This window comes from Corvus moneduloides, chromosome 7 (assembly GCF_009650955.1).
Source record: "Corvus moneduloides isolate bCorMon1 chromosome 7, bCorMon1.pri, whole genome shotgun sequence".
Taxonomy (NCBI): Eukaryota; Metazoa; Chordata; class Aves; order Passeriformes; family Corvidae; genus Corvus; species Corvus moneduloides.
The window spans coordinates 590,363-617,064 of NC_045482.1; the positions used below are offsets into that span (position 1 = coordinate 590,363).

Genomic DNA, 26,702 nt, shown 5'->3' on the forward strand with positions numbered 1-26,702 from the left:
CCTTTCTGCCTCTTCAGTACCCTTAGCAACTGCTGGAAGTTGCTTTCCCGTGTGACTTCTCAAGCCCCGTGCTGGGTGATGGGGACTGATTTCGAAGTCCTCCTTCTCCCCCAAATGTCAGGCTCTTATTTTGTGAATGAACAGTTTGCAACGTGATGTGTTCCCTGGGAAAAGGAAAAGGAGGGGGGAGAAAAATCCACAACGCCCAAATAAGAGCGACTCATGATGTTGTTTCCCTTTCACTTCTGCTTTTATTCCATTTTTAACCTACACTTCTTGCATCACTCAGCTCAGTGCTGTGAATCGGGTTTATTTTCAGGCCCTGCTGGTGTAGTAATAGTGGCATGTTCAGTGTGACTTTGTTCCTCAGCTCCTGGCTGCAGGCAGGCTGGGAAGCGTGTGCTGTCAGCTCTGGAAAAACCCAGGGAACGGCTCCGTTTTCCCCTTTAAAGTCTCTTATTCATTGTTGTTGATGTTGAACCCCAGAATTTCAGCAGAGCTGCATTTCTAACGCCATCAGTTCTCACAAAATTAATAGATTTTGGCTTTTGCCAAGGGTGCAAGGAAAATTCCCCTGTCTCAGGGTCAGAGCAGATGAAATTTGAGCTCCTAATACACTTAACCCCAAACCTTGGGGCTTTCAAAACAAGGAAGCCTGGCCCTGCTTGAAAGGATTATTCATTCCTTCCCTTTCTTCCCTCCTCCTCCACCAGTGTTGAAGCTGCCCAATCAATCACATGCAAGACTCTGGACATACAATAAATAACATTTCCTACCAGAGGATCTATGTTTGACTCAGATCCGTGACCCTGAATTTCGTTTAAAATTGCAGGCAACAGTAAGAGTGCAGGTTTGAGAGCTGTGCTGCTTGGAAAAGGTGCTGTTCCAGTGTCAGGGTTTATTTTCCTCGGAGGCAGGGTTTGAAAAACTAAGAAAGTGGCTGGAAATAAGAGGTGGAATATCACACTGCTTCTATCCAGCACTGCACACAGTGATGAGGTGCAGAATGCTTCGGGTAGTTCACCTGTAAAATACCATTTTCATGGTGTTTACCCAGGTTAAGATTCCAAGGGCTTGACTTTTCTTTTCCCTTCCATCTCTGCATTTATGCTGGGTGAGTGGAGGAGGAAGCACAATAAAATCAGGCATTCACTGTCACTAATTAAGGTGCAAAGCATAAAGACCTCTGTGCTGGACCTAAAGCTAGTCCTAGGTCTCATAAGAGGTTTGGTTTAATTAACCAGCACTGTCTGCTTAAGAGAGGCAGGGAAGAACACCCACTGCCATGGGCATGGAAGCAGGAGAAAGGGAAGGAAAGGCATTTCAGCTGCTGAGCATGTGTGTGAGTGAAATTGCCTCATGTTTTGCTGGAGTTGTCCACGGCGGCGTGTCGGAGATTGTTTCTGGAGGTGGATGCTGAAGCTTAATCACCGGGATTGAGCTGTTCTTTGGAAGGCAGGAAATGAAAGTCTTGGGTATTTTTCAAAAGCAAGCAGTGCTGAAGTGCATCAGGCTTCTTTTTCCTGAGGAAAATCCATCTGGCTGATAAGCGGCTGCTTTGGAGACTGATCCTAAGGCAGAGGACTGAGGGTTGGAATTGGTGTGATGGGTTGGTGAGAGGGCTGCAGGGAGCAAAGCTCGCTGAATGGCCCTAATCAGGCCAACCGTGATCACTCTGGATGTGGATGTGGCCCTTAAGAGATCAGTCCTTGTCCAACAGACAGGGGAATTGTTCCTCCCTTTCATGTGTGGGATATTATATAGAAATAACACAGAAAGCTGATGCTTTCCCTGGACCGAGTTAGCTGCAGACAGCTGGAAGTTCTGGGGCTGATGTATATTTTATTTTCCTGTCTCTCTCGGTGACCAACACCTGAGACTTCAAAGGTGCAGGGGAAGGAGCCACATACTGCAGCTCTCAAACATGATGTCCATTACTCCACATCAAAGTGAAAGCCGTGCCTTTCCTGAATCCTTCCAGCAATCAGTTTGATGTCCCGAAGCATGACATTTAATTTTCCTTCCTCCCAGAAAGCCAGTCCTTGAACTTGCCCTCTCTAGCTCGAGCAGCCCCCATGACTTTAATGAATACTTGTGCTTGCCCTGTTCTACACACTTGAATAAGGATCTTCAGGTTAGGCCATTAATTTGCATAGCTCCAATTATCCAGTCTCTGATCTCCTGCAAAAATGGGTCCACAAATTATTCTGATGTTCTGCATTAAAGGGTTTTTCCTTTCTGATGAAGGCATTTATTCTCTCCCGTGCAGAGCAATATAATTATCTGAACCTCAGATCATATGTTTGTTCTGCCAAGAAAAGCCAGTTGGTTTTGCTTTAGTGCTGACCTTTAAAAATGATTGTTCTTATGTCTGAAGAGAGTCTTGCTTCCAGCACCACTTCAATTAACTTGTGACAGCCAGTGTAGTTTTGTATTTTAAGCTTAAATTGCCGAGCTTCCCTCTGTGTGTGTGTGTGTGAGTGTGCATGTGTGTCCCCAGCCACAGGAAGGAACTGGGAACAGCTCCCTTTTCCACTGGGCTGGTTTCTAGGAAAGAGAAATGATGAGTGACGTGTGGTTGCAGCACAGAAGGACTTCGCTGAGACACTGCTGTTATCACTGAACCCTTGGGAGAGGAGAACCAGTGATGAACCAGATTCTGCAAACGCCAGGTTTGGAGTGGGAGAGAATCCTTGAGTGGTTTGAGTTGGAAGGGACCTTGAAGGTGATCCAGTTCCATGGGCAGGGACACCTTCCACTATCCCAGGTTGCTCCAAGCCCTGTCCAACCCGACCCTGGACATTTCCAGGGATGGGACAGCCAGGGCCTCACCACCCTCACAGCCGAGAATTTCCTCCGTAAATCCAATCTAAATTTCTTCTAGTTTAAGACCTTGCACTCGTTCAGTTAAACTCAGGCTGGGGTGAAAGCTTCTCCTCAGGTGAATTCCGAGCTTGCCTTGGCCCAGCAGCTCCTGGTGGTGTTTGATGCTGTGCATCAAACATGGGAGACCTCGAGAGAGCTTTGCAGCACAGCCTCCTCCGAGTGAACTTTGGCTGACCCGAGGGCAGCCAATTACCAGGGCTCTGTTCTCTCCCTTGAACCCAGCGTGGTTTGGCTTTTGGGGGGTGTTTTTTCCCTCTGCACTCACCTACAGCAGAGCGAGGAGCTGCCAGACACCTCCCCTGACGCTGGAGTCCTGCGGGTGCCGGGGCCAGGGCAGGGAGCCAAGATTCCCGGTGGCACAACGTGCCCACACCCAGCCAGGAGGTGGGACTGCAGCTGGAGCCAGGCTTGGGAGCGTGCAGGGGCACAGCCTCAGCTCCAGCTGCGTGTCCAGGGCTGCTCCTAGATCCCTGCAAGCCCCTTGGAGCTCCCAGATTGAGCTGGGACCGGCTCCTGCCGCTGCTGCCTCAGAGGCTTTGGATTCTCGTCAAGACCTTTGGAGTCCATAGAAATCATGGAAAACCTTGGGTTGGAAAGGACCTGAAAGATTATCTGGTTTTAAATCTCTGCCATGGCAGGGACACCTCCCACTGTCCCAGGCTGCTCCCAGCCCCAATGTCCAGCCTGGCCTTGGGCACTGCCAGGGATCCAGGGGCAGCCGCAGCTGCTCTGGGCACCCTGTGCCAGGGCCTCACCTCCCTCCCAGGGAACAATTCCCAATTCCCAATCTCCCATCCAGCCCTGCCCTCTGGCAGTGGGAAGCCATTCCCTGTGTCCTGTCCCTCCATGCCTTGTCCCCAGTCCCTCTGCAGCTCTCCTGGAGCCTCTTTAGGCCCTGCAAGGGGCTCTGAGCTCTCCTTGGAGCCTTCCCTTCTCCAGGTGAGCACCCCCAGCTCTCCCAGCAGAGGGGCTCCAGCCCTTGGACCAACTTTCATACAGACATTTCCTGCAAGAAACCTTTCTCTTGGGAAAAAAAGCCCCAAACTGACCACTTTTCTTCTGTTTTCTGGAGTCTCATATCCCTTGAGGATTTCCACAGGAAGGGCTGGATGCAGGTTTGGATTTTCAGTTCTCTGTGGCTCCTGCTCGAACACGCAATTCTGGCCTAGAGCCGTTGACTCCAAAGTGCAAAATACGCCCTTTTTTGCCCTGAAAGTGGCAGTTTTTTGGTGTTTGTTTTAAGCTGAGAGCAATTGTGTCCCCTGTGCCGCAGGCCTCGTGTACGACACGTTGATGCTGAAGCACCAGTGCACCTGTGGAAACACCAACAGCCACCCTGAGCACGCGGGCAGGATCCAGAGCATCTGGTCCAGGCTCCAGGAGACGGGGCTGCGGGGCAAGTGTGAGGTGAGGAAAACATCAGCAAAGGCCACATGATGGCTTTTAGGATTACTAATAATGTTATTATTGCTTTATTATTGTTGTTGCTATTTTTAATTATTATTATTATTACTATATTATTATTGCTGTTATATTATTTTTATGCCAAAGAAAAGAGCAAGACATGATGTAACCCTCTCATTTGTTATCCTTCCAATGATTCCAGCAAAAGCAACAACTTTTCTGTGGTTTAATAACTTTTTTGTGCTCTGTAATGAGTAATGGTCAATGCTGTAAAAGGAATGGGGGTAGGAGGATGGCACTGAGCACCACTCCATCACAAGAGGTTAAATTAGATTTATTTGATACATTTTTAAGAGCAAGCAGACGAAGGGAAAAGCTTAGATATGAAATGGAAAGAATGGAGATTAATAATCAAAATTAATGAGTAATTGTTAGATGTAACTAACAGCAGTGGTGATAAATGGGAGTCTAAGTGTGTGTTCATCAATTCTTGGAGCATCTGAGGGGGCTGAATCCCAGAGTATAAATATTCCAGCAGTGTCAGGATCTGGCTGGGAATGTTCCCGAGCCATCAGATAAGACATCCACGTGGTGGCAGCATTGCCATTGCCTAAATGTCCCTGTCCTGCCCTCATTTATCCCTTTCAAACCTGGTTCTGTCTGTGGATACCCATTTAATCGAATTTTGGGATTATTTGGGACCAAAAGAACCTCATTGCTAATTGCCTGGCCTCCTCAATGGGTGTTACAGATGTTCTCTAATGTCTGAGTTCCTCGCTGTAGGATCCCAGGGAACTATTACTGTCCTTAATTCCCTGCTGATTTCCTTAAGGAACATTTATTTTCCTTGATTTCCGTGCTTAACTTGGCACTTTTGGTTGCTCTCACGACGGGAGCTGTTGTTGATCTTCACCTGCTTTCCAGCTGTGTTTCCCTCCTGGCCACCGGTGACTTTCAGCCTCGCCAGACTCTTCTTTTTGTCCAAAAATGCTAAATTTCGGCCTTAATTCCCTGCTGGCTTGCTTCAAGCTCTGCCCTGCCATTGCAGGGTGTACTCCCTTATCTCTCTGGCCACCTTTCCTTCATCCCCACCAGCTCCTGCCAGCACCTGTCTCAAAGTTTCCTTCTTTATCTTGAACGAGTCTGAGGATGACTTTCTATGTCGAGCAAATAAATGTTGTGAGTCAGGAATTAACCCAAAACCCAAATTTTTCCACCTGAGGAGCCGTTTCAGTGTTGTACTGTCCATCTTGCTGGCTTGCTAAGGAAGCAGGAAAGCTCTTTGATGAGAGCTGAGCAGTTCAGCAGTGATTTCACCACCCTTCTCCTTCCCCTTCCAGTGCATCCGTGGCAGGAAGGCGACGCTGGAGGAGCTGCAGACGGTTCACTCGGAAGCCCACACGCTGCTCTACGGCACAAACCCTCTGAACAGGCAGAAACTGGACAGCAAGAAGCTCCTAGGTATCATTCCCTGGGGGGAAATCCCCCTTCCTGACCCCTGGCACCCACAGTGCTGACTGAGCAGCGTGGAGGGTTGAGATGCTGGGCCTCCCTCCATCCTTAGCCCTGTGCAGCTCCAAGAGGATTGTTCCCAGCTCCATCTGTCTCCACAAAATCCATCTCCCTCTCTTCAGGCAGATCCCTAAACCCTGGATAGCTTAAACCTCCTTCCTTTGATGTCTTCAGAACCTAAAAGGATGTTTTCCTGAGGAGGAAAGATAGTTCAGGCAGTTTGTTTTATCCTTGGACACTCTGTGTGTTAGGAAGTTATCCATGGCTGAGGAGGAGCTGGAACTCCCTCCCAAGGGTTTGGATCTGCAGCCCCCCAGCCAGCTGCACAGGCACCAACAAATCCCTGTCAGGTTTGTATGGACAGTCAGCAAGAGAGATGCAGGGGCCTCTGCATTTGTTTAATCTGGGGTGAGATTGTTTATCCTTTTCACTGGAGACTGAATCTTCCTGAAACAGGGCCGTGTCTGTGGTAAAATACAGACAAAAATATCCAAAAAATGGTATTTTCCCAGCAAAAATCCTAAAGGGTGGATTTTGAGATAACCAACCCCCCCAAAGCAACCAAACCACACGGATTTTAGCACCTCCGTGGAGTCATCATCACCTCCCTTTACTTCCTGCCTTTTTGCAGCAGTCGGCTGGTGGGGCAGTTTGGGAAGTTCTCACGTGGGGATCAGCAGGAAAAAAAAAATAAAAAAAGAGACAGTTCAGGAGCCTAGACGTTGAGAAAGTTTATTTTGGGATTAGCCTGAGTTTGGATGATATAAAAAGAGGATTAACTCCATGGCCTGCATGATGTAGTGGCCACAGCAAAGGAGCTGGAAACATTTTGCTCAGTGTGTCCATGAGCTCCCAGAGAGGGAAGCCATTAGCCAGTAGTTAAACACGCAATTAGCACCGTATTTATAGCTCACTTCCCACCTCTTTAAAGCCAGAGAACCCAAAAGTAGACACCTCCAGCTGAATGATAGCTCCATCAGGACGTAAACTTCCAGGAATTTATGATGTCATGTGCTTGGGAGTGGAAAACCGTCAGCCCGAAGGAAGGCACGGTAAATCTTCCCTGGGGGATCTGAGAAGATTCTCTTGGGATACTTTTCCACTCCCTCCTTGGCTCTGGGCACGATCTGTCTCAACAGTTCCACAGATGCCTTTGGAGATACCGTGTCTTTGGGGGGACACCCAAATTGCTGGACCATTCCTCACGGTTTGTGTAGAGAACCTGTGGGGGAAGCAGCTCTTGCTCTGCCTCTGCTCCTGTAGCTCTGTGCCCCCCATGGCTTTAATCACTCATTTTAAAGTGCCTGTAGAGATCAAGTTTAATCCTGTAGAGAGGAGAAATTCTAACACCTGAGGGCTTTCCAGGACAGAACATTCCCTGTTTGGATATAACTTCCAGAAAAGCCCTGGAGCTGCGAGTCTGCTCCCCAAGGATCTCCAGTAGAAGGGGATGTCCAGTAGCTCTTAACTGGGCTTTCCTAAGCCCATGTGGCACCGTTTTAGCCTCGAGATGGTGACAGTGGCACTGGCTGCCAGCCCACATGACCCCCTTCTTTCCTGATGGCTTCCACAGGGCAGGACCTGAGCGAAGATATCAGGGAAGAGCTCTGTGGGGAGAGGGGAAACTCCTCCTTCAGCCATCCTCTCCCGCTGGGGGGTTTAAAAGGCTTCCAAATTTACAAACCAGCTCTTTAAACGTTAGAGGGTGGATTAAGGGCAGGTTTGAAGGCTGGGGGCAAAGCTTTGTGTGAGGTTTAGGGATGCAAATGGGAGTTTGTTAGGGCTGAGTGTCTTGGCAGGTGCCTGATGGCTCCGTGTAAACTCTTCCCCTTTGATAGGTCTGTGAGGAGGAAAAAAGCCTGAGAAACCTCAGCCTAAAAGGGAAAAAGCTTGTAAGGCTTTTCAGGACACAGGATGTTTCCTGTTAAGCTTCTGCAAATGAAAAGGGGCGTGTGCCTTCATGGAATCACAGAATCCCAGAACGGTTTGGGTGGGAAGGGACCTTAAAGCCCATCCCATCCCACCCCTGCCATTGGCAGGGACACCTCCCACTGTCCCAGGCTGCTCCAAGCCCCAGTGTCCAGCCTGGCCTTGGACACTGCCAGGGATCCAGGGGCAGCCCCAGCTGCTCTGGGCACCCTGTGCCAGGGCCTGCCCGCCCTCCCAGGGAACAATTCCTTCCCAATATCCCATCCATCCCTGCCCTCTTTCAGTTTAAAGCCATTCACCCTTGTCCTCTCAAGGATACAAGATACAAACCCATCTTTCCTTGGACAGTGGAAAGACTTGGAACCTGCTGGACAAGTCGAAACTTAGGCAAATAAGGCTGCTTTTAATTTGTGGGGAGCAATCCTAAATTGTTGTCAAGAAGGTAAATATGGAAATAACAGGTGGATTATCAGTGAGAGATGTGACAGGAGGTCCGAGGCAGGATGATCCAGCAACTTCCATGTGGGTCTGATCAAAGAATGGATCTCACTTGGAGCTCAGATGAGTCCAGATGCATTAATTCCTCTTCCAGCAACAGAATCCCAAATGGTTTGGGTGGGAATGGACCTTAGAGGCCATCCCATTCCACCTCCTGCATGGGCAGGGACACCTCCCACCAGACCAGGTTGCTCAGGGGCCCCGCAGAATTTTGAATGGGGTGTTTTTATGGTTTCCTGTCCTGCCTCGGTGGGAAGGGGTTAAAGTGCTCCTCGGAGAAGACACGCTGAGCGATCGTTGGTGGCATCTTCATCATGTATAGTCTTGAAACATCGGACGGCACCCAAACTTTGCATAAAGATGAGTGAATTACAGACAGCTTTTGCAGGAGCCCAGGCGTGCGCATTGTGTGTGTGTGTGTGTCTGTCTGTCTGTCCGTCTGTCTGCTGTAACAGGGCTGGCTGAAAACTGGAAGCAAACCCCCAGTCTGTTGTTTCTGTGCTCACAAAGACGGCGGCATGGCCACAAAATTGGCCCCAGAATCTGGTGACCTCTGACTTTATGACTCACGGGGTGCGTTCTTTTGTCCCCCCCGCAGGTTCCCTAACGTCGATGTTTGTCAGGCTGCCTTGCGGTGGTGTCGGGGTGAGTAACTCCCTTTAATGTGTAAATAATGTCCTGTTTGTTCTCCCGGTCCCCTCAGCAACAGGAATTGTTGCTTTGCATTCCATCGAGTGGGTAATTGCAGCCAGATGCTGCCCACAAACAGGGGCTGCCTGGGGCGCGGGGTGCCTCGGCCTCACGTGCCTTCCTTCAAAAGCAGCATGAGGCTTTCGGAGCCCTTTCGGAGAGCCCGAGCGTGTGTGTGACATCCAGAGGTGTGTTTGGGCTCTGCCTTTGGGGAGGAAAAACCTCATTTCCCAGGCAGGGATGTTTGATGGAGTAGGGGTTGCCGCGTTTGGAAGCAGCCCTTGCATCCCAAAGTGCTTTTCTCTGTGGAAAGCAAGGCGTGCTCGTGCTGTGGAGGTGTTTTGTCTTCAGTCCTGGGACTTCAGAGCTGCCTGCCTCCCACGGCAGGTGGAAAACGTGGCCCTGAAGTAGTGATGGTGAAGGACGTATTGCTGTAAACAGCAAGCTTGCTACGTCGCTGCCCTGGAACGAAACAGCACTTGGCATCTTTTACTCTGCAGCTCCAGGATAATCCACGTGGATTCTCCAGGAGGTGACTGAAATACCCCTCCATCCCTCGTGGAAAAGCTGAATGTTACTTTTCAGCTGTTACATTTCCATATAATCAGACTTTTTGTTGTTGTTTGTTCCCATAAAGCCAAAAAAACCCCCAAATACCTTGTTTTGAAGGTTCTCTTTTTTCCCTTTGAAGCCTGAGAGCTTAAAAGTTTCCCTTTCAAGTTAGACTTTCTGCTCCAGAGTTTCTGTGGAGGGTGACAGAACAGAAAATCGTGGAGAACAGGAAGGGGAAAAGAATGAGAAGAGACAATAAAAGGCATTGTGTTTGAAAATTCACAGTGGTAGTTCTGCTGCATAATTGTAGCTCGTGAGGTTGAATTTTCAAGGTCTGGATTCTGTTATGGAAATGAAACAAAATTGTTTTCTTCCTGAGTCTTTGCAAAATCGCTGCTTTGAAAATTACCCGTCAGAAAAAAAAAAAAAAAGAGAAGGGAAAAAAAAAAAAGAGAATAATCGTCGTTTATTCGTACCGCCACTCGTGGAGATATTTTATTTTGTATTGTAAATATGCTGCAGTCGCCTAATTCATGGCAAATTTTTGGCTAGAGCTTAAAAGGTTTGGATTTACTCTGCCCTGCAGTCAGGCATGCCATTCAAAGCAAAAAAGGAAAAAAAAAATTATCATTTGCAAATGAAGACTGAATGGTAACAAGTAGAGACGGTGTCTGAGCCCAGCACGGGCCCAGAAGTCTTGCATTGAATCCCAGATCAGGGCAGGAAGCGCCTCAGTGCTGGTATTCCTGATACGCTCCCAATAAAGATGGTGCTGGCAGTGAATTGCTGCTTGGTTGTCTCCACAGACCCTTGGTACTGAGTATTTGCTGACTTTGGTGCAGTGTTTTAGCAATCCTATCAGCAAAACCTGTGCCAGGGCCTCTCTACCCTCACAGGGGTGAATTCCTTCCCAGTATCCCACCTCGCCCTGCCCTCTCTCCATGGGAAGCCATTCCCCCCTGCTTGTTCCCCCCCAGGTATTTTTCAGGGGGCAAACATGATGCCATAAAGTCAAAAGGAAAGGGAAAAAAAAGCCCCAAACAAATTAAAAGATCAGTAGAGTAATGTGGGACAGGTCCTGTCCTGGATTTATACTGGAGCAGGATAAAGCTGAATGATGGCTGATGGTTGGAATTCGGGAGCTGAGGGTGTCATATTTGAAATTAGGGGCTGGAAAGCTTTGAAACCAGGTTCTTTCCCTGCAAGCAGTCAAGTGTGGTTCTCTTCCTTAGGGGATGTGGTGTAGATGAGAAGGAAGGATGGGTCTGGAGGGGGGTGCAGGGCAGTTTTGGGGGGGAGAAGCTGTTTTGCCTCAGGATGGAGGATGGAGCTTGGGCAGCCATGAGTTCTCCTCAACAACGAGCGAGGTGAAGGACAGGCAGGAGAGTGAATCAGAGAATATCCAGAGCTGGAAGAAACCCACAAGGATCATTGATCCAACCCCTGGCCCTGCACAGACAGCCCAACAATCCCACCCTGTCCCTGAGAGTGTTGTCTGCACGCTCCTGGAGCTCTTGGAGTGAAGCAGCAGGAAAACAGCTTAGAGCAAATGCCTTCATCTTATAACACCTTTCAAACTCTCTCTTTCAATTAAAAATTCATTGACAGTGACTTGAAATCAAGGAGAAAAAGACTAAATTTGTTCCCAGGTGCTTCCTCGTCGGTTTATCCCAAGAAGCCTTCCCAAGGCTGACAAACCTCCTCCCTTCCGCAGCTGTCTGGTCCTAGCAGGAAAGGAAGAAAGAAAGCACAGAAGCACTGAAATCAACAGATGTGAGCTCTGATTGAAACACCACTCATTTATTTCTGCTGATCACTTGGGAATTTTGCTCAGCTTCACTCCTCTGCAGCTCACACCCCTTTCCGACATCCAACTTCCACGCGCCACGGCCTTGCCTAATCCAGGATAATCAGAAGAAGGTTTTGGAGAAAGGAGTTTAAGCTTTGAAAATCTGCAAGACCATCCCAGCACACTTGCATCCAGATTCTTCAAAGCACTCCAAAGCTTGATTTTGGGATAGCTGATAAAACGTGTTTTCTTTCCTGTGTAGCATTTTGCTGCACGCATTCTAAAAAGATCCGAAGATCTGCCTCATTTTTCTGCACGAGTTCTAAAAATATCTAAAGATCTCCATCTCTAAGAGGTGTTTGTGTTGTTGATCTTCTCCGGAGTGGGTGATTCTATTTTTGGGTGCAAGGGCTTTGATGAGAGTGTATCAACGATTTTAAACTGTGCCAGCAGAGTAAGTTCTTGCAGAGCAGAGACCACGGGAAGGACTTCCCGTGGAATGGAGATGAGGAGGAACTAATTAGCAAGTCAGAGGGAACAGAATGTGAGGATTATTTAATTGAGAGCAGGAGGAGACACGGTGGGGTGTCTTCCACTGTGAGGGAAGAGCAGAATTCCTTCACTTTGCAGGGTCTGGAGCTCTGGTACAACCTGTGTCAGCCTGTCCTGGTGCTCGATTTCTTACCTGTGTAGTTTTTCAGCTAAATTAAATGGTAGAATAATGGAAATCTTTTGTAAGGTGCTCATTTAATTCTGAGATAGCTGCACATTAGTGGATAGGAGAGTTTACAGTGTGAGTAGGAGGAATTTACAGTGTGAGTAGGAGGAATTTACACTGTGAGTAGGAGCCTCATCGTGGATATTAATTAAAAAAACCCTCGAGTTTTTGTTAAAGGAAGGAAATAATTGTAAGGAAATTGTAATTTTTTATTATGAGGAAGGAAAAACTCTTTGGGTTTCGTTGTGGACATTCCTTGTAGAAGGTTTTTTTCCTAAGTACTCAATTTCTTCCTGCAGAAATAATAGCACTGCAAATCCTCTCTGCCTTGCTCTCCTTGTTTCTTCCTGGAATGCTGCTGGCATAAGCCTGCTTTCTGCAGGGGCCTGAACGTGGCAGTGCTTGGCTCTGGCACTGCTGAATCCTGTCTGTTTTGTGGGAAAACCTGTCCCCAGCAGCCATCTGAGGGCCTGCTGGCCCCTTAGGACTCGTGAATTTGGGTGTTTTGTATTTCCGTTCCCCTGGTGCCTCACAGGGAGCGAAGAGAGCCCTCAGCAATCCTGCATGCATGGAAGGAGCCCTGAACTCGCTGCGCCCAGGCAGGAAGGGGAGCTCTTCCCTGCTGGTGTCCTGAGGCATTTTCTTCCAAAGACCAAGAAGAATGGGTTGGATTTGCTCGAAGATGGGTTAGATGTGCCCAAAGATGGGGTAGATACACTCGTGGATGGTCAGATCCAGTGACAGGAGCCCAAAGATGGACCCTCACAGAGCTTTATCGCGCTGGTCAGTGGGGAGGAGAAGCAGCTTGGTCTTCTTGCCACTTTTTGAGAGCTTTTGGAGAGACCTGCTCAGGTCAGTCCCCTCCCCTGCAGATTCCTGGAGCTGGCGTGTGTAACTCAAACTCCATCATGCTTCTGTTCCCCTGTTACTGCCCAAACTTAGAGGGGTCCAGAGGAGCCCTGGGGCCACCAGTAGTCACTGTAGGGCTTTCCCACAACGCAGTGGCATTCCCCAGAGGCGTTTTGGTGTTCTCCAAGTGCTTTCTTAGGTTATTGTGGCTTCCGAAGCATCCTGAGGGTGGATGCTCCCAGAAACCATCCATGATCACAGAGCTGGAATCATTTCCAGTCATGGCTTCAGCCTGGCTGGGAAGGAGGTGGATCAGTCCTCTGTGGGGCCACTTGTGTCTCCTCACGGCTCAGTGAGCCAGACACAACAAACAATCCCTTTCTTCCCATCTCTGCCTTTTGCCATTGTTTTCACAAGTACACTCAGGGCAGACTAAAATGTGAAGAACAGCTGGTGATCCTTCCCGGTGAGGAATGTCCCATTTATCTGGGACATGGTCTGCAATAACAACAGCACGGGCATGCCTGCGGGGTGCCTTGCCTTGCCCATGGCCTGTCTGCACATTTTCGGGGGGGAAGTAGGGTGGTTCTGTCAGCTATTCGGCGTTGAAGCAAATCTGTGTAGTCAGCACTGGTACTGAAGGTTGGGTGAGCTTGTGGTTGCCCTGGGAAGCTGCTGTCAGTCCTGGGCTGTTGTCTTTTAAATGCCCATCACTGAACATCCTTCTTTATTTTTCTTAGTTTTAAAGAATCGCTGAATTATTTCGTAGACCTTTCCATTTCGTCTGGGATTGGTTTCTTGCAGAAGTTAAAGAGAAGTGCTGGTCCCATGGTCACAGAGCCGTAGAATCACGGAATGGTTTGGTTGGAAGGGATCTGAGAGAACATCTCATTCCATCCCCTGCTGTGGGCAGGGACACCTTCCACTGTCCCAGGCTGCTCCAGCCTGGCCTTGGGCACTTCTGGGGATCCAGGGGCAGCCACAGCTGCTCTGGGCACCCTGTGCCAGGGCCTGCCCACCCTCACAGGGAGGAATTCCTTCCCAATATCCAAAATAAACCCATTCCCTTTCAGTTTAAATCCATTCCCCTTGTGCTGTCGCTCCATGTGAGCGATGTCTTTATCAAACAGGGGTTAACCTCTCGGTTCCTGGCTGCCCTCCCTGCTCCTCACCTGGTTCCTGTGTGTCCCCCCCAGGTCGACAGTGACACCATTTGGAACGAGGTGCACTCGTCCGGCGCCGCTCGCCTGGCCGTGGGCTGTGTCATCGAGCTGGTGTTCAAGGTGGCCACGGGAGAACTGAAGGTATGAAAACAACCCTCAGCTGTGCTCTGTGCAGGGCTCTGCTCGGGGCTGTGCCATGTCCAGCACCTTTTCCCCCCTCCACAACGAGGGAAAGCGTCACCCAGCACCATGGCCTTGTGAGGAATCCATCAGCAGCAACTCCAGAGTTCCCAAGCAGGATTAAGGCTTCTGGCTGCAATCCCTGCATCCATCCTTGTCCCTCTGACCTTTTCCTTCCCTTATTTTTTGTGTGCAGAATGGGTTTGCTGTTGTCCGGCCCCCGGGTCACCACGCGGAGGAGAGCACACCCATGTGAGTATCTCTGCTCCAGTGCTCCTTCCATGGGGGATCCGGAGCTGGAAATTCCAAAGGAGTTCCGTTCGGTTATGGCTATGCAATTCCTGTTTGTTGCTTGATGAGATGTATGGTACTCAAAGCTTCCCAAATTCTCTGGAGCAGGGTAAGATCCTGCTCAGTGCTTTCAGGGGGATGTTTTCTAGCAGGAATCAGCATTGCAGCCTCTTCTTGCAGTGGGTTTGGGCAAGAGTGGGACATTCCCTGTTTCCCTAGAGCCTGCTGCTGGAATTCAGCACTTCCAGTGGGAAATGGATCTGCTGGAAGCTGTCCCTACCCGTGGTAGGGGGTTGGAACGAGATGAGCTTTAAGGTCCCTTCCAACCCAAACCATTTCATGATTCCAGGGAGGAAAGAAGAGCGAGAGCAGAAGGAATTCCTTCCTCCTGCGTTCCAGCTAGGTGATGGATGCACTGGGACCATGGGAATCTGTAATTAACACCTCTCTTTTCCTCTTGTCTCCCCTCTCCAGGGGTTTCTGCTATTTTAACTCGGTGGCAATTGCAGCCAAGCTGCTCCAGCAAAGGCTCAACGTGAGCAAGATCCTCATAGTGGACTGGGTGAGTCAATGCCCCTTTCTTTCCCTTTGGGAGAGCAGGTGGAAATTGTTCTGGGTGGGTTTCTTCTAGCAAGGGCAAACGTTGTAAGTCAGTGAAGAACTTGTTGCCTGTGGTCTGCAAGCCAAAATTTGGGGGTTTAACTGAGTAAAAGTGTTTTAATCAGCGAAAAAGTTCTTAAGGGGACCACGATTTTCAAATAAAAAGAAAGGGCTTCTTTGGGATTCTGCTGTGGCAATGTATAGATGTTTATTTTTTAATAGATTTGTGTGGCTGGGAAGGCATTGGAGCAACTGAATATCAGCCAAGAGTTTTGGTTCTGTTGCCACGAATCGCCCACAGGTTAAACTCACAAGTTAAAATGGATTTATTTTTCCTTTTGGACCTACTGGGTGGACATTTTCTTCCTCACTTCCCACCTGTTTTTCATGTCAGGGAGGGGCATTTTGAATACCTGTCCTGTCACAGGCTGTGTCTGTGCACCACACAGCAGCTCAATAGGGGATCTCTCATGGGTCGTGCTGTTTAACCTGGGCCCAGCAGAGCTTTATTTGTACCAGTGCTCACCCCACAGACTGACTAAAGATTGGGGCACCAAATATCCCACTATCCTGGTGTCTCCATCCCCCAAGACTGGTGTGAATCCAGTTCTTTCCATCCAGGTGAATTGCCCCTGTCTCAGTTTGGCAGACACTTAGGACTGTGTTCATAAACAAGGAGTGTAACCTGAAGCCGGGTGTGCAAAGCGGGTTATTCCCATTCCGCAGAAACTGCTTCAGCCGGGTTGGAGAAAACCAAGCACAACAGCAAGGAAAACCCCTCCAAATCCCAAACTGCTGCCTTTAATCCATGTTTTACTGAGGGATTAACCTCCCTCCTGTGATCCTCCCGTCCCTGCAGGATGTCCACCACGGGAATGGTACTCAGCAGGCCTTCTACAACGATCCCAATGTTCTCTATATCTCACTACATCGCTACGACGACGGCAACTTCTTCCCAGGCAGCGGTGCTCCCGACGAGGTGAGCACATGGGTCCCAGAATCCTGGGGAACCCCTGCCAGACTTGGAGAGAGCTCTTCCCACCTCATAGGGGTCCTCTGGGTTTGTGTGTTGCCATCCAAGGCCGCGCCACGTCCGTGTGATCCAGCAGCCGCGGGCACTGTGTCCCGGCCGGAGCTGGCAGGACAGCTTGGCTAACTAGCAGCAAATGAGTCACTGCAATTAAGCTCTCCAGCCCTTGTGGGACAACCTGTTCCAGCTGTCCCAGCACTCCGTGTCCCGTTCAGGATTTCCCCTCCCTCGGCAGAAGTTGTTTCTTAGATGCAGAAGGAACAGATTGTCCATGGCTGCACCGCCCGCAGTCGGTTTTTCTGGCACAGCCATGGAGCCTGTCCACCCCCCCTTCTCCACCTCCCCTTCTCCACCTCCCCTTCTCCACCTCCCCTTCTCCACCTCCCCTTCTTTCTCCTGGCCCTGCCCAGGCATCACTCACCACCACCACCACAGCATCACCTCCACCCCAGGTTTGTGGGATTTGAGGACCGGTCATGGATGCTGCTGGAGCAAATCCACCTTTCCTGGTGGTGTCCTCAGAGCCTACAGCAGGAGGGCTGGGCCACTGAAGCCGGGAGCTGAGCTCTGGATGGATGCATCCTTCCTCTCCCTCTGGGCTGGCAGGAAATGTGGTCCTTCAGAGTGATTTAGCAAAGGGAAATTTTATGGAATACACAGAGTGCTCTGAGACACTCCAGGTGACACCTGAGAACTTCTTCCCCTGTCAGTTTTGCATTTTCTGTTTGAGAAAACCTCAGTGTTTCCATTTCAACCTCTAAAGAAACTTAAATGTGACGTGGTGCCACTCCATCACTGTTGTAGTGAAGGAACAGCCCTTTGTATCAGCCTTAATTCCTGCTTTTTAGTAATCTGGTTTACTAAAAGAGTAAGATGTGTTTTTAGATGTGTTGTTTTAGACCAAATAAAAGGAAGGATACAAAATAAGTTTGATTTGAGCCAACAGTGAATAAATAACCCACTGTGGACAGATGAACACCCACCCCTGTGCCTTCCTAGCAAAAATATTTGCACCAGTACAAGGAATAATTTGCAATGAAAGCCATGCAGTTTTATGCAGCTGTGCAACACATTCATTTTCACTTCTTAATTCTCTATTTTCATATGCAAAGACCTTCTTGGCAAAAAAACAAAAAAAAAATCGCTGGAAACACCTGGTTTATTTTTCAGTTTTCCCTCCCTCTCAGGTGGTTGCAGGCAGGGCAGATGGGGACATTTGCAGTACAAGCAAGGAGAGGGATACATTTACATCTCCCACCCACGTGTCCCTCAAGCAGCCAAAATCCCTTCTCTGTGAATTCTATTTTCCTCCAGCAGAGGGGGAGCTCACTCTGATTAAAATATGCTTTTTCCCTCAGTTGCAACTGTAGTGAAATATAAGATGTGCTCCTGAATCAAGCTGAAAATGAATTATGAAAAGGTATTACATGCAGCACTCTGCTGCAAAAATATCAAGAGGGTCCAGTTGATGATGGGGGTTTTTTTTGGGTGAGCAGCAGTCAAACACCACTGGTCCTCAGCTCCCATAAAGCTCTGAGCATGGAGGAGCTTTGTTCTCCCTCTTGTTTCGGGGACCAGGGAAAAATCGACCTCATTACCACCTCACTACTGAATCCAAATCCAAATTCAACTGGGGGAACATCAAGACAGCAAAGATGTGTTGCCAGAATTCGCTCATTAAGAGTCCCATTTCCCTTTTCCAGGTGGGCACAGGAGCAGGAGTTGGTTTCAATGTGAACATGGCATTTACTGGTGGCCTGGATCCGCCCATGGGAGATACGGAATATTTAACTGCTTTCAGGTACTATTGAATTTCCCCTCTCACAAATGTATTTTTCACCTCAGCTGGGTTTCTTTCTCCTCATGCCATCCTCCTTAATTTGGCTTTTGGTAAGCTTTAGATTTTAGTATTATTCACCCAAGAGAGGCCCTGGCACAGGGTGCCCAGAGCAGCTGGGGCTGCCCCTGGATCCCTGGCAGTGCCCAAGGCCGGGCTGGACATTGGGGCTTGGAGCAGCCTGGGACAGTGGGAGGTGTCCCTGCCCCTGGCAGGGGGTGGGATGGGATGGGATGGGCTTTAAGTCTCCTTCCAGCCCAAAGCATTCCATGACTTTTCTTAGACACTGTCCTGTCCCATTGTCTGCCTCCCCTGTGCCATGGCTCCAGCTGGCCTCTCCTTTAACAACCTGAGGTGCTTTTCTGTCCTCACACCAGGTTCAGTGCACCTCTTGTGCCCTAAATTCAGGCAGACACACACTTGCCAGAACATGGGGTGTGAATTTCTGGAATATCCCCTTCATGGAACAGCCCTAAATCCAGGAGCACTATTTCCTGCTCTTCCCTGTTACATCGCGTTACACTGAGCAGAAAGAGCCTTTCCTCCCTCTTCGTTCTGCCATTAAAAAGCCCTCACACAATTCAAAATGCCATCAAATCACTGCCATTTGTGTCACTGCTGGCCCAGGAAGGCAGCACTTTGCTCCAGAGTGGAGCCTGGCTGTCCCAGCAGCCACCAGGATGGATCTCTCCAACAGCCGGAGCGCCCGGAGCTGGGGGAAGCAGGGACATTTATTAAATACTGAGTTTCCAGCTCCTGGGAAAGGCACAGGGCTGCACGGTGAGGCCTTTGCCGGCCATTCCTGGGGTCTGCTTGCCTGGACACTGCAGCTATTTGGGTCACAGCCCTTATTTTGGGGAGTTTTTGGGAAGCTGAGGGATGCTCCTCCCGGAGCCTGCCCCATGTGCACACCTTCAGTTTAACCATAAGTTAAACGAGAAGCTTTTTTTTATCCCATGCCAAGTTTGGCCATGATAATACATTATCAAGTGACCTTTTTAAATCTTAACCGGCTCCTTTGAAAAACAATTTCCCCACCCCCCGAATCTTTCTATTGATTTTAATGTAAAATAACGCTTTGAAGTTTGCAATTTATGGTCCCCCGAGAGTTAGAAAGTGAAGGGAATGGGTCATATATCCTATTTTTTCCCCCCTTCTTTTCTTGCTTTAGCCCCTTGAGACAATACATGCCTTCAAGGCAGCACCTTGTTATTCCACCCCGTCGAATGCCACGTTGCATTTGCTGGGGATCAAACCGAAGATGAAGAAAAGATAAGAAAATTGGCCATAATGAACTCCAGAAGCAGGAGGCATTTTCACCATGAACTTGGAAACTCGCAGTGGAGAACTGAGCTTTAATTCAAACCAGTCCGAATGCCAAACTGTGAGGCTTTGAAGTCTGGAGAGGAATCAGTGGAAATCCTTTGAGCTAGGCAAAGATACTGATAGACTTTTTCTTTTTCTTTTTTTTTTTTTTTTTAAGCCTTAACTCTTCACACACCCGCCTGTTTTAAGGGAGAAAAGTCCTTTTTCTGTGTAAAAGGAGCAGATTTAAATAAGCAACGTGCTCCTCAATTTTTGTTGTTGCATTTCAGGATGAGCCGGTGTGTGGATTTGAGAAATGAAAATAACTGGGATAATTTCCTTCTAAAGGAGAGAAATGAGGGAATAAATAAATCCCAGTGAAACCACTCATCCCCACGCTGAAAACCTGTCTCAGTGTGGGTTTGCTCCATCCAAAAACCAGAAGGGAACTCACATCAGTGCTTTTCATCCTGTCTCCAGATACTATCTCCCCAGTCTTGCAGGCCAGTGTTGGGGTGCCCAGGCTCTCCTGACCTCTGGGTGGTCCATGATGCCAGCGAGATGTATCAGAAGTGAGAGCAAGAGTTAAAAATGTGCCTTTCCCCGCACTTTGTCCCTCATTACCTTCCTAACCTGGGGCTGAAATCACTGGCTGCCCTGGCTCCAGGGCTTTGGGGAGTTTTCTGGGAGCCTGGAGCTCCTGCACCCTGTGCTAGCAGCGGCTGTGTCGGGTCAGCTCCACATCCCAGCTCAGGCGAGCGGGCGCGGATCCCGTGCCTGAGCTCACCCCCCGAGCGTGTGGGCAATCCCAGATTTCCCAGCTCCGCCAGAAATGTGTTCAGTGTAATGGGAAGAATGCAGGGCACGTCGTTCCCAAAGTCCTGAACTCCGCAGAACGTTCCCGGTCTCTCCGCTGTTGTTCCGTTGTTACAGAAACAAACACTGTAAAATTCGGAGGGGTTTTTTTGGACCACGATGTGTCCTTCCCTAGTGTTTTACACGAGCAGAAATCCCATTTGCCTCTCTCAGTCCTCCTGCTCCGGGTGCAAACCCGGCTAAGAGACCTGCAGGAAAAACGGGAAGGCTCCGCTGGTTCCTTGTTACACAGGAACAGCAATTAGTGAAATTAAAATGTTTTACCCACAGGAGTTTCCCTCCGAATTTACTGCAAGGAAGTTTTCCTGATGATTCCAGCAGTTGTGTGGTGTCTGAGAAACTTTTCCCCTGTCCCGAGGTCTCCTCTACAGCCAGAATTCCATGTGCAGCTCGATGCCACGCTCGTTTTTATTTAAAACACCTCAACCAGAAGGAGAAGCCGGGGCTGTGCTTCCCCCTCCTCCTGCCGCTTTCAAAAAAGTTCAGGAACCAGTTTTGGGGGGATGTGGATTTTTTCCCTCGATCCATAAACCATTTCAGGAGCGGGGAGGAGGAGGAGGAGGAGATGATGATGTTTTGCCTGGAATGGTTGTTGCTGTATTTTCAATTTCATGCTCTCCCCATGCCGATTTCATCCCCAAATTCCTAATGCCTTCTGACACGGTAAATGACCATGGAGAAGCAAAGACCAGAATTTTCGGGAAGCTGGTTAGCCTGAAGAGCAGTGAACAACATTTTTAGTTTCTATATATAAAATATATAATGTGTATGAAACCATATATACATAACACATATAGAAATATATACCTGATAGATACAAAATGTAAAATAAATCAGTATGTATAAACATATGCATAATATAAATATATCCACTTAACATACATAAATACATGCATAGCATATATAAAAATACATACAAAACATAGACATGGCCAAGAGTGGGGAAAATGTCTCTGAAAAAGTGCTCAGCCTTTTAAGTTTCACCAATTTACTCGCTGCAATTGAGCATTTAAAGCCCAAAATAATCCTCTGTAGGATTGTTTCATGTGCCTGCGGTTTATTAGGCATTTAATTGGGGAATTGGCTAATGCCAGGCTAAAAATTGTTCATTCAGCCTTCTGGAAAATAGATCTAAAATTGCATTTATTTTTTTTTCCTCTCTCCCAAGCGATTGCAGAACACAATGGGGAGGTTTTGCTGGTTGCAGCCATCAGTTTGCTCTTGTGTAGAGCTGTTCAGCTCAGCTGTAACCAGGCAAATAAAAGGATTCAATTTGTTTTAAGCACGCAAAACAAGCCTCTGAAATTTGGGAAATTTCAGTTTCCTTGGTTTTTTTTTAAAAACTGTGCATGGATTGAATGAACATTCAGTGTCAGGAATATTCATCCCTCAGTGAATGACTTTACAGCCACCTCAGCCATTCCTTAAAAGACCCAGTTCCAGGCAGAGCTGCTTATCTCCTGGGTAATAACTTGAATTTCTGGCTTTTTTATAGTCTCATCAGCAGGGCAGAGCCACGGGGTTGTTTGCAGTTTAATCCTCGTTTCCTCTGGAGGGTTTGGCTTTACTGGGATGGATCTGAGCGACGGGGCTGGCTTTATCTGTGGACAAGGGAAAATTAAAAAGCAGAAAGCTGGATGAGATGTGTCCAAAATGTTGTCCACAGATGGCATCTCGGAAACACACCGGATTTCTGTCCTTTTTTTTTTTTTAACAATTAAAAAGGCAAAATGAGGGAGTGCTGGCTTTGATCCTTCTGGCTCAAGTTTTACATCCATGGAGAGCATCAAACAGAGCTGGGGCTGTGGCTTTGGAATGCCGGTGTTACTGGATTTAGGAGCAGGGCAGAAGCAGGAGCAGCCCTCGAGAGGTTGGGTGGGAGCCATGGGGAAAAGAAAAGGATTCAAGTCCGGGTTGGGATTTGGGATTTGTTTGGGTGGTCAAGGTCCCGAAAGCCTCACGGACACAGGCTGGGCCTCTTGGAGAGGGAGCCAGGGGATGTGGAACTCCTTCCTTAAACCTCTGAGGGAGCTGACAGCCACACCCAGCACATACAGCACTGCTTGTCACTGCTCCCAGCTGGAGATTGGTGCTGGAGTCACCAGTGGTGGCTGTGGGGTCACCCTGGCCTGCACAGGGAAACTCTGGACATCCTCACAGCAGCTCCTCCTGACTCCTGTCAAGGAGCAACGGATTTACCTCTGGCCAGCAGCTGCTGCTTTTTCTCTCCTCAAACTCCCCCTGACAGCGTTCAGGGTTAGCCCTGGGGCCGTGTGGCTGGGCAGCAGGAGGCCACCTCTGAGCCACTGTCACCCACAGCCACCTCCGGCCGAGGCTCACCAGCTGCCCCGCTCCTCAGGAGCCTCTGTGCTTGGCATCACTGGACACCCCTGCCAGGAGCTGGAACCAGATGCTCTTCAGGGTCCTTCCCAACCACTCTGTGCTTCCATGAGCTGTTCCATGGCCGAGAATCCCTACGGATCCCTGATCCCATGGGTTGCTCAGTGCTGATGGACCATGCCCACATGACACTGAACTGTGCCACAAATCAAGTCCTGCCGGATGGGAGAGAATTTTCTAAAAGTCCATGCAAGGAGTTTCAAAGATAAACAGAGACTTTTCCTGGAGTTTCAGTGCTTTCAGATAGTTGTTTATTAAGTCTTATCAGAGGAACAGAGCCACCAGCGTGACCCAGGTACAGCACAGAGCACAGAAAAGCAGGAGTGAAGCCTCTCTATCAAGATTTACACAGCCTTTTAAAGATATTTTAACCAATAGTTACTAAAAACGTGCATTATTTTCACTTTCCTACCAATTGTTCAGTAACACGGGCAGGAACTGCGGAGTTCTCTATCCAATCAATCCAAACTACTTTTACTGCAGAATGTGGAGTAGTAGAAGAAGGAGAAGAAGGTTTAGAGAACAGCAACAATCCTCCATTTTGATATTTTTTACTCTTATCTATTTACTACAAAGAGAAGCCCAAAACCTCTAAATTTTTCACCCTGTGACAATCTTACTCTGGGTTCCTACGCCCACACCTTGGGGGTGCAGGTTTGGTGATACCACACTTCCATTGAGATCCTAGCAGCTCCCATGGCATCATAACTTGGGGAGGGGGGGAAATAAATCTGATGATTTGGGCAGTTTTCCTTGGGTTACGAATGAAAGAGCTCAGCAGCACTTCAAAGCTCAGGGAAAATAAACCCTCGGCCGCTGCACTTGCTCTGGAATTGCTGCTTCAGGCCTTGCTGAGGGAGGTGGTTTCTCCTAAAAATGCCTGTGGCTTCCACCAAACTGTAAAGTCACCAGCCAGAACTGTGCCCTTTTGTCTTCCTGACAGAATCATCCCCCAGGGACAACATGGAGAGGGCAGTCACGTCGTTAGAGGAGAGAATTCAGATTCCTTGTTGGGATTTTGTGTGGATTAAGGGAAAATCAGATCCCTTTTTTCTTGCAGAGCTTTCTGCGTCTGCGCGCGGAGACCGGCAGCAGGGAGGCTCTGGGGTTGCTGTGGCAAACAGTTGGGGAAATAATAACACTGGGAGGTGTGAGGGGGTTTGGTTTTGGTGTCTGGGTGCCTGTCCCTGCTCCGTGGTGGCAGTGGAACGTCGGGGATGGGTTTGCTCAGTGCCTGGCAGGGGTTAATGCCCCGTTAAAAATAAACTCTGCGGAGGGCGGTGGCACGAGCTCAGCGGGATGTCACAAGCTGCTGACTCTGGCAGATGCCTCGTGGCTGTTTAATATCCTTGTGGCAAAAACTGGGAGCTTTTATGAGCGCCCCGAGAGCACTTGAGCTGTCTCAGCACGGAACAGGTCCCCCTGGGCTCTGTTTTTAGAGCATCACATAAAGACTCGACTCAATAAAGGGAGGTTCTCGTGTGTGCAAAGATATTTACAGGTCCGTGCTTTGGGATGTGGGTAAAATAACCTCAGTTCCTGCTGCAGAAAGTTATCCTGGCTGGGGGCTGTTCCTAGGATGGGGAAGTGGGAAAATTAGAGGTCAGGTTGCCCTGGGGATACGTCCAGCATTCAGTAGGTGCAGCTGCAATGGAAAAAAGCTGATTTGGGAAGTGCGTCTTGATGTGGGGAATGGGGTGTTTGCAAATGGCGGAGTTCGGAGAGACAGAAACCAGAGGGCAAAAAGGTCTTTCAGTGAGCAACCAGAGGAACAGACCCCTTGTTTCACTTAAATGCAACTTTAACAATCAACAGCATACAGATGCTGAGCAATTCATCCATTTTTCGGTGTCAGAGGAGGAGGACCTGGCATTGGGAGAGGTGGATTTGTGTGGGATATTTGCATTTAAAGCTGTTTTGCCCCATGGGACACTCCCAGCCTTTCACTGTGGGAAATGAGAAGTGCAGCAAGGGAGAAACGAATCACTTTGCAAACCTAAAGGAGATGTTTTGAAGGGGGGGCATGGAGATAATGCCTTGGAGTGAGGTTTCCCAGGTGGTTTTGCAGCCTGTGCCAGCTGCCCTCTTATTTTACCCATATTCCCATGTATATAAAGCAGGATTTGATCCCAAATGGGAAACACAAGGTGTGACAGCTCATTTCCCTGCTCCAAACACGAGGGTGTTGGTGGAGGAAATCACAGAGAGTGCGAGTGAGGAGTTCTTCCAGCCAGGCTCTCACCTTGTGGGGAAATAGATGGGCTTTGCTGCCATGGAATAAGGGTTTGGTGAGAGGGTTTAAACGTCCCTGCCTGTGTTCAGGAGCCACCCTAACGTGTGTGCCGTGGATATTCTGTGTTGCAGGACAGTAGTGATGCCCATTGCCAACGAGTTTGCCCCCGATGTTGTGCTGGTGTCATCTGGTTTCGATGCTGTGGAAGGGCACCCCACACCTCTCGGAGGATATAATCTGTCAGCAAAATGTAAGTGGGGGCTTTGCTGCTGCTGCTGCTGTCCTCAGGATTAAAGGACGGCATTCCCAGATTTCACTTTTCATGGTATTTCACTTTCCTATTTCAGATTTTCATTTCAATGGCAAAGCTTCCATCCTTTTCCTTTGAATTCTCATGGCATTTATCTCTTCATAATGCATATTCTGGCCTGGCTGAAGCCTTAATAACTTTTCTTTTTTTGAAGCATTGCTTATTTCAACTTTGAAATATTCAATATGGAATATTGTGTAATTTATTTGTAGCCACACATCTGCTGAATTAGAGAGTTCTGCTGGCTTTAATATAAAATTGCAGAAAAAGGCAATACCAGCTGTAAACACTCTCATTGCTACCAAAAGTCCATTTCTTCCTCCAGGATACCTTATTAAAATTTTGAGCTGAATATTTTTGCTCTCCACCTTTGAATTAATTACAGAGACCCACAAAAATCTCCTTTTTGCTTTGGGTCTGGGAAGTTTTTGGGAGATGCACTGAAATCACCCTCCCCCCCACCAAGGTTATGTGGAGTTTACCTGGCTCTGTTTCATTCAAATTCATCCAGAGGACAGTTTTTCTTGCAAAAAAAGGTTTTATTACTATTTTTTAAGAGTTTGCTCCAGCCAGGAAAGTTGTTCTCTACAGTGAACTTTAAAACCTCGTAAGGGAGCTGAACCTATAAACTTTATATAAGAATAAAGCGCAGTAGATTTACAAGAGACAAGTTCCTTGAGATATCCAGAAACACTTGGGAAAGGGAAGGTCTTGTTTACCTGCTGGTTGAATTTGCTGTGCTCTGCTCCTCTCACAAAACCACTTGTGGGATCAGCAGTGCGTGTTTCTCTCTGCCTGTTAATTTGTTAATTTGCCGATTCGCAAAGCGGGGAGCGGGGATGGAGGGTAGAAATTCCCCGACTTTTCCTTGGTTGGCTCTTTTTTTATTTTTTATTTAATTCTTCCTAGAGGGGGGAAGGTTGCTTTGAGGACACGTTTTTTAAATCCTGCCCGCTCGGTTCTGTTTTGTTTAAAGGGGGCAGAAATGTATTGTGTGTCATCTGATCAAAGTGCCGGGTGCCCCTGGAATTTTTATAGCGTATTATAGCCGGGAAGAGCCGTCTGCTGAGAACGAGATGTCAAACCTAAATCTCTCTGGGGCACTGCACTGCTGCTCTCCCGACCCAAACTGTGCCGACTGCCCTTCCTCCCCCGCCGCAGCTCCCAAAGCAGCGCAGAAATCCACCCCTTTCCCTGCTTCCAAAGGGAACCTTGGCTGCTGGGTTTAATTTGGGGTGCCGAGGGAGGGGTGGCAAGGGGAGGATGGTGGTGCTCTCACTGGGGAGAGCACCCCACAGCTCCATCTCAGGGCAGCCACGGCTGGAGTCGAGCGGCGAGCGCGTCGAAGCCCAACCTGGCTCGTGTTATGCGCTGAGCCCTTTCAAATCCCCGGTGGGTTTTTAATATGATGTAATTCCTCTCCCTAATTCTTTGATCCTTCGCCAGGAGCCCGATTCCAGCCACCACCTTTGCCCTTCTCCTGCATTTCCTCTGTTCCCTCGTTGCAGGCTTCGGGTACCTGACGAAGCAGCTGATGGGCCTGGCCGGGGGCCGCGTCGTGCTGGCCCTCGAGGGTGGCCACGACCTCACTGCCATCTGTGACGCCTCGGAGGCCTGTGTGTCTGCCCTGCTGGGAAACGAGGTACAGGC

General features: G+C 48.7%; 1 protein-coding gene across 11 annotated transcripts in view; it reads left to right on the top strand.

Moving 5' to 3' along the window:
* HDAC4 (histone deacetylase 4) overlaps positions 1-26,702 on the top strand; it is a 174,508-nt gene that overhangs the window by 141,355 nt on the left and 6,451 nt on the right. For all 11 annotated transcript variants that reach the window (XM_032114823.1, XM_032114825.1, XM_032114815.1 and 8 more), the window contains 10 exons: positions 4,160-4,293; positions 5,631-5,751; positions 8,828-8,874; positions 14,024-14,131; positions 14,367-14,422; positions 14,936-15,023; positions 15,921-16,040; positions 17,795-17,892; positions 24,874-24,992; positions 26,561-26,694. In XM_032114823.1, coding sequence (XP_031970714.1) covers positions 4,160-4,293; positions 5,631-5,751; positions 8,828-8,874; positions 14,024-14,131; positions 14,367-14,422; positions 14,936-15,023; positions 15,921-16,040; positions 17,795-17,892; positions 24,874-24,992; positions 26,561-26,694 — 1,025 coding nt within the window. The remainder of the gene's footprint in view (positions 1-4,159; positions 4,294-5,630; positions 5,752-8,827; positions 8,875-14,023; positions 14,132-14,366; positions 14,423-14,935; positions 15,024-15,920; positions 16,041-17,794; positions 17,893-24,873; positions 24,993-26,560; positions 26,695-26,702) is intronic.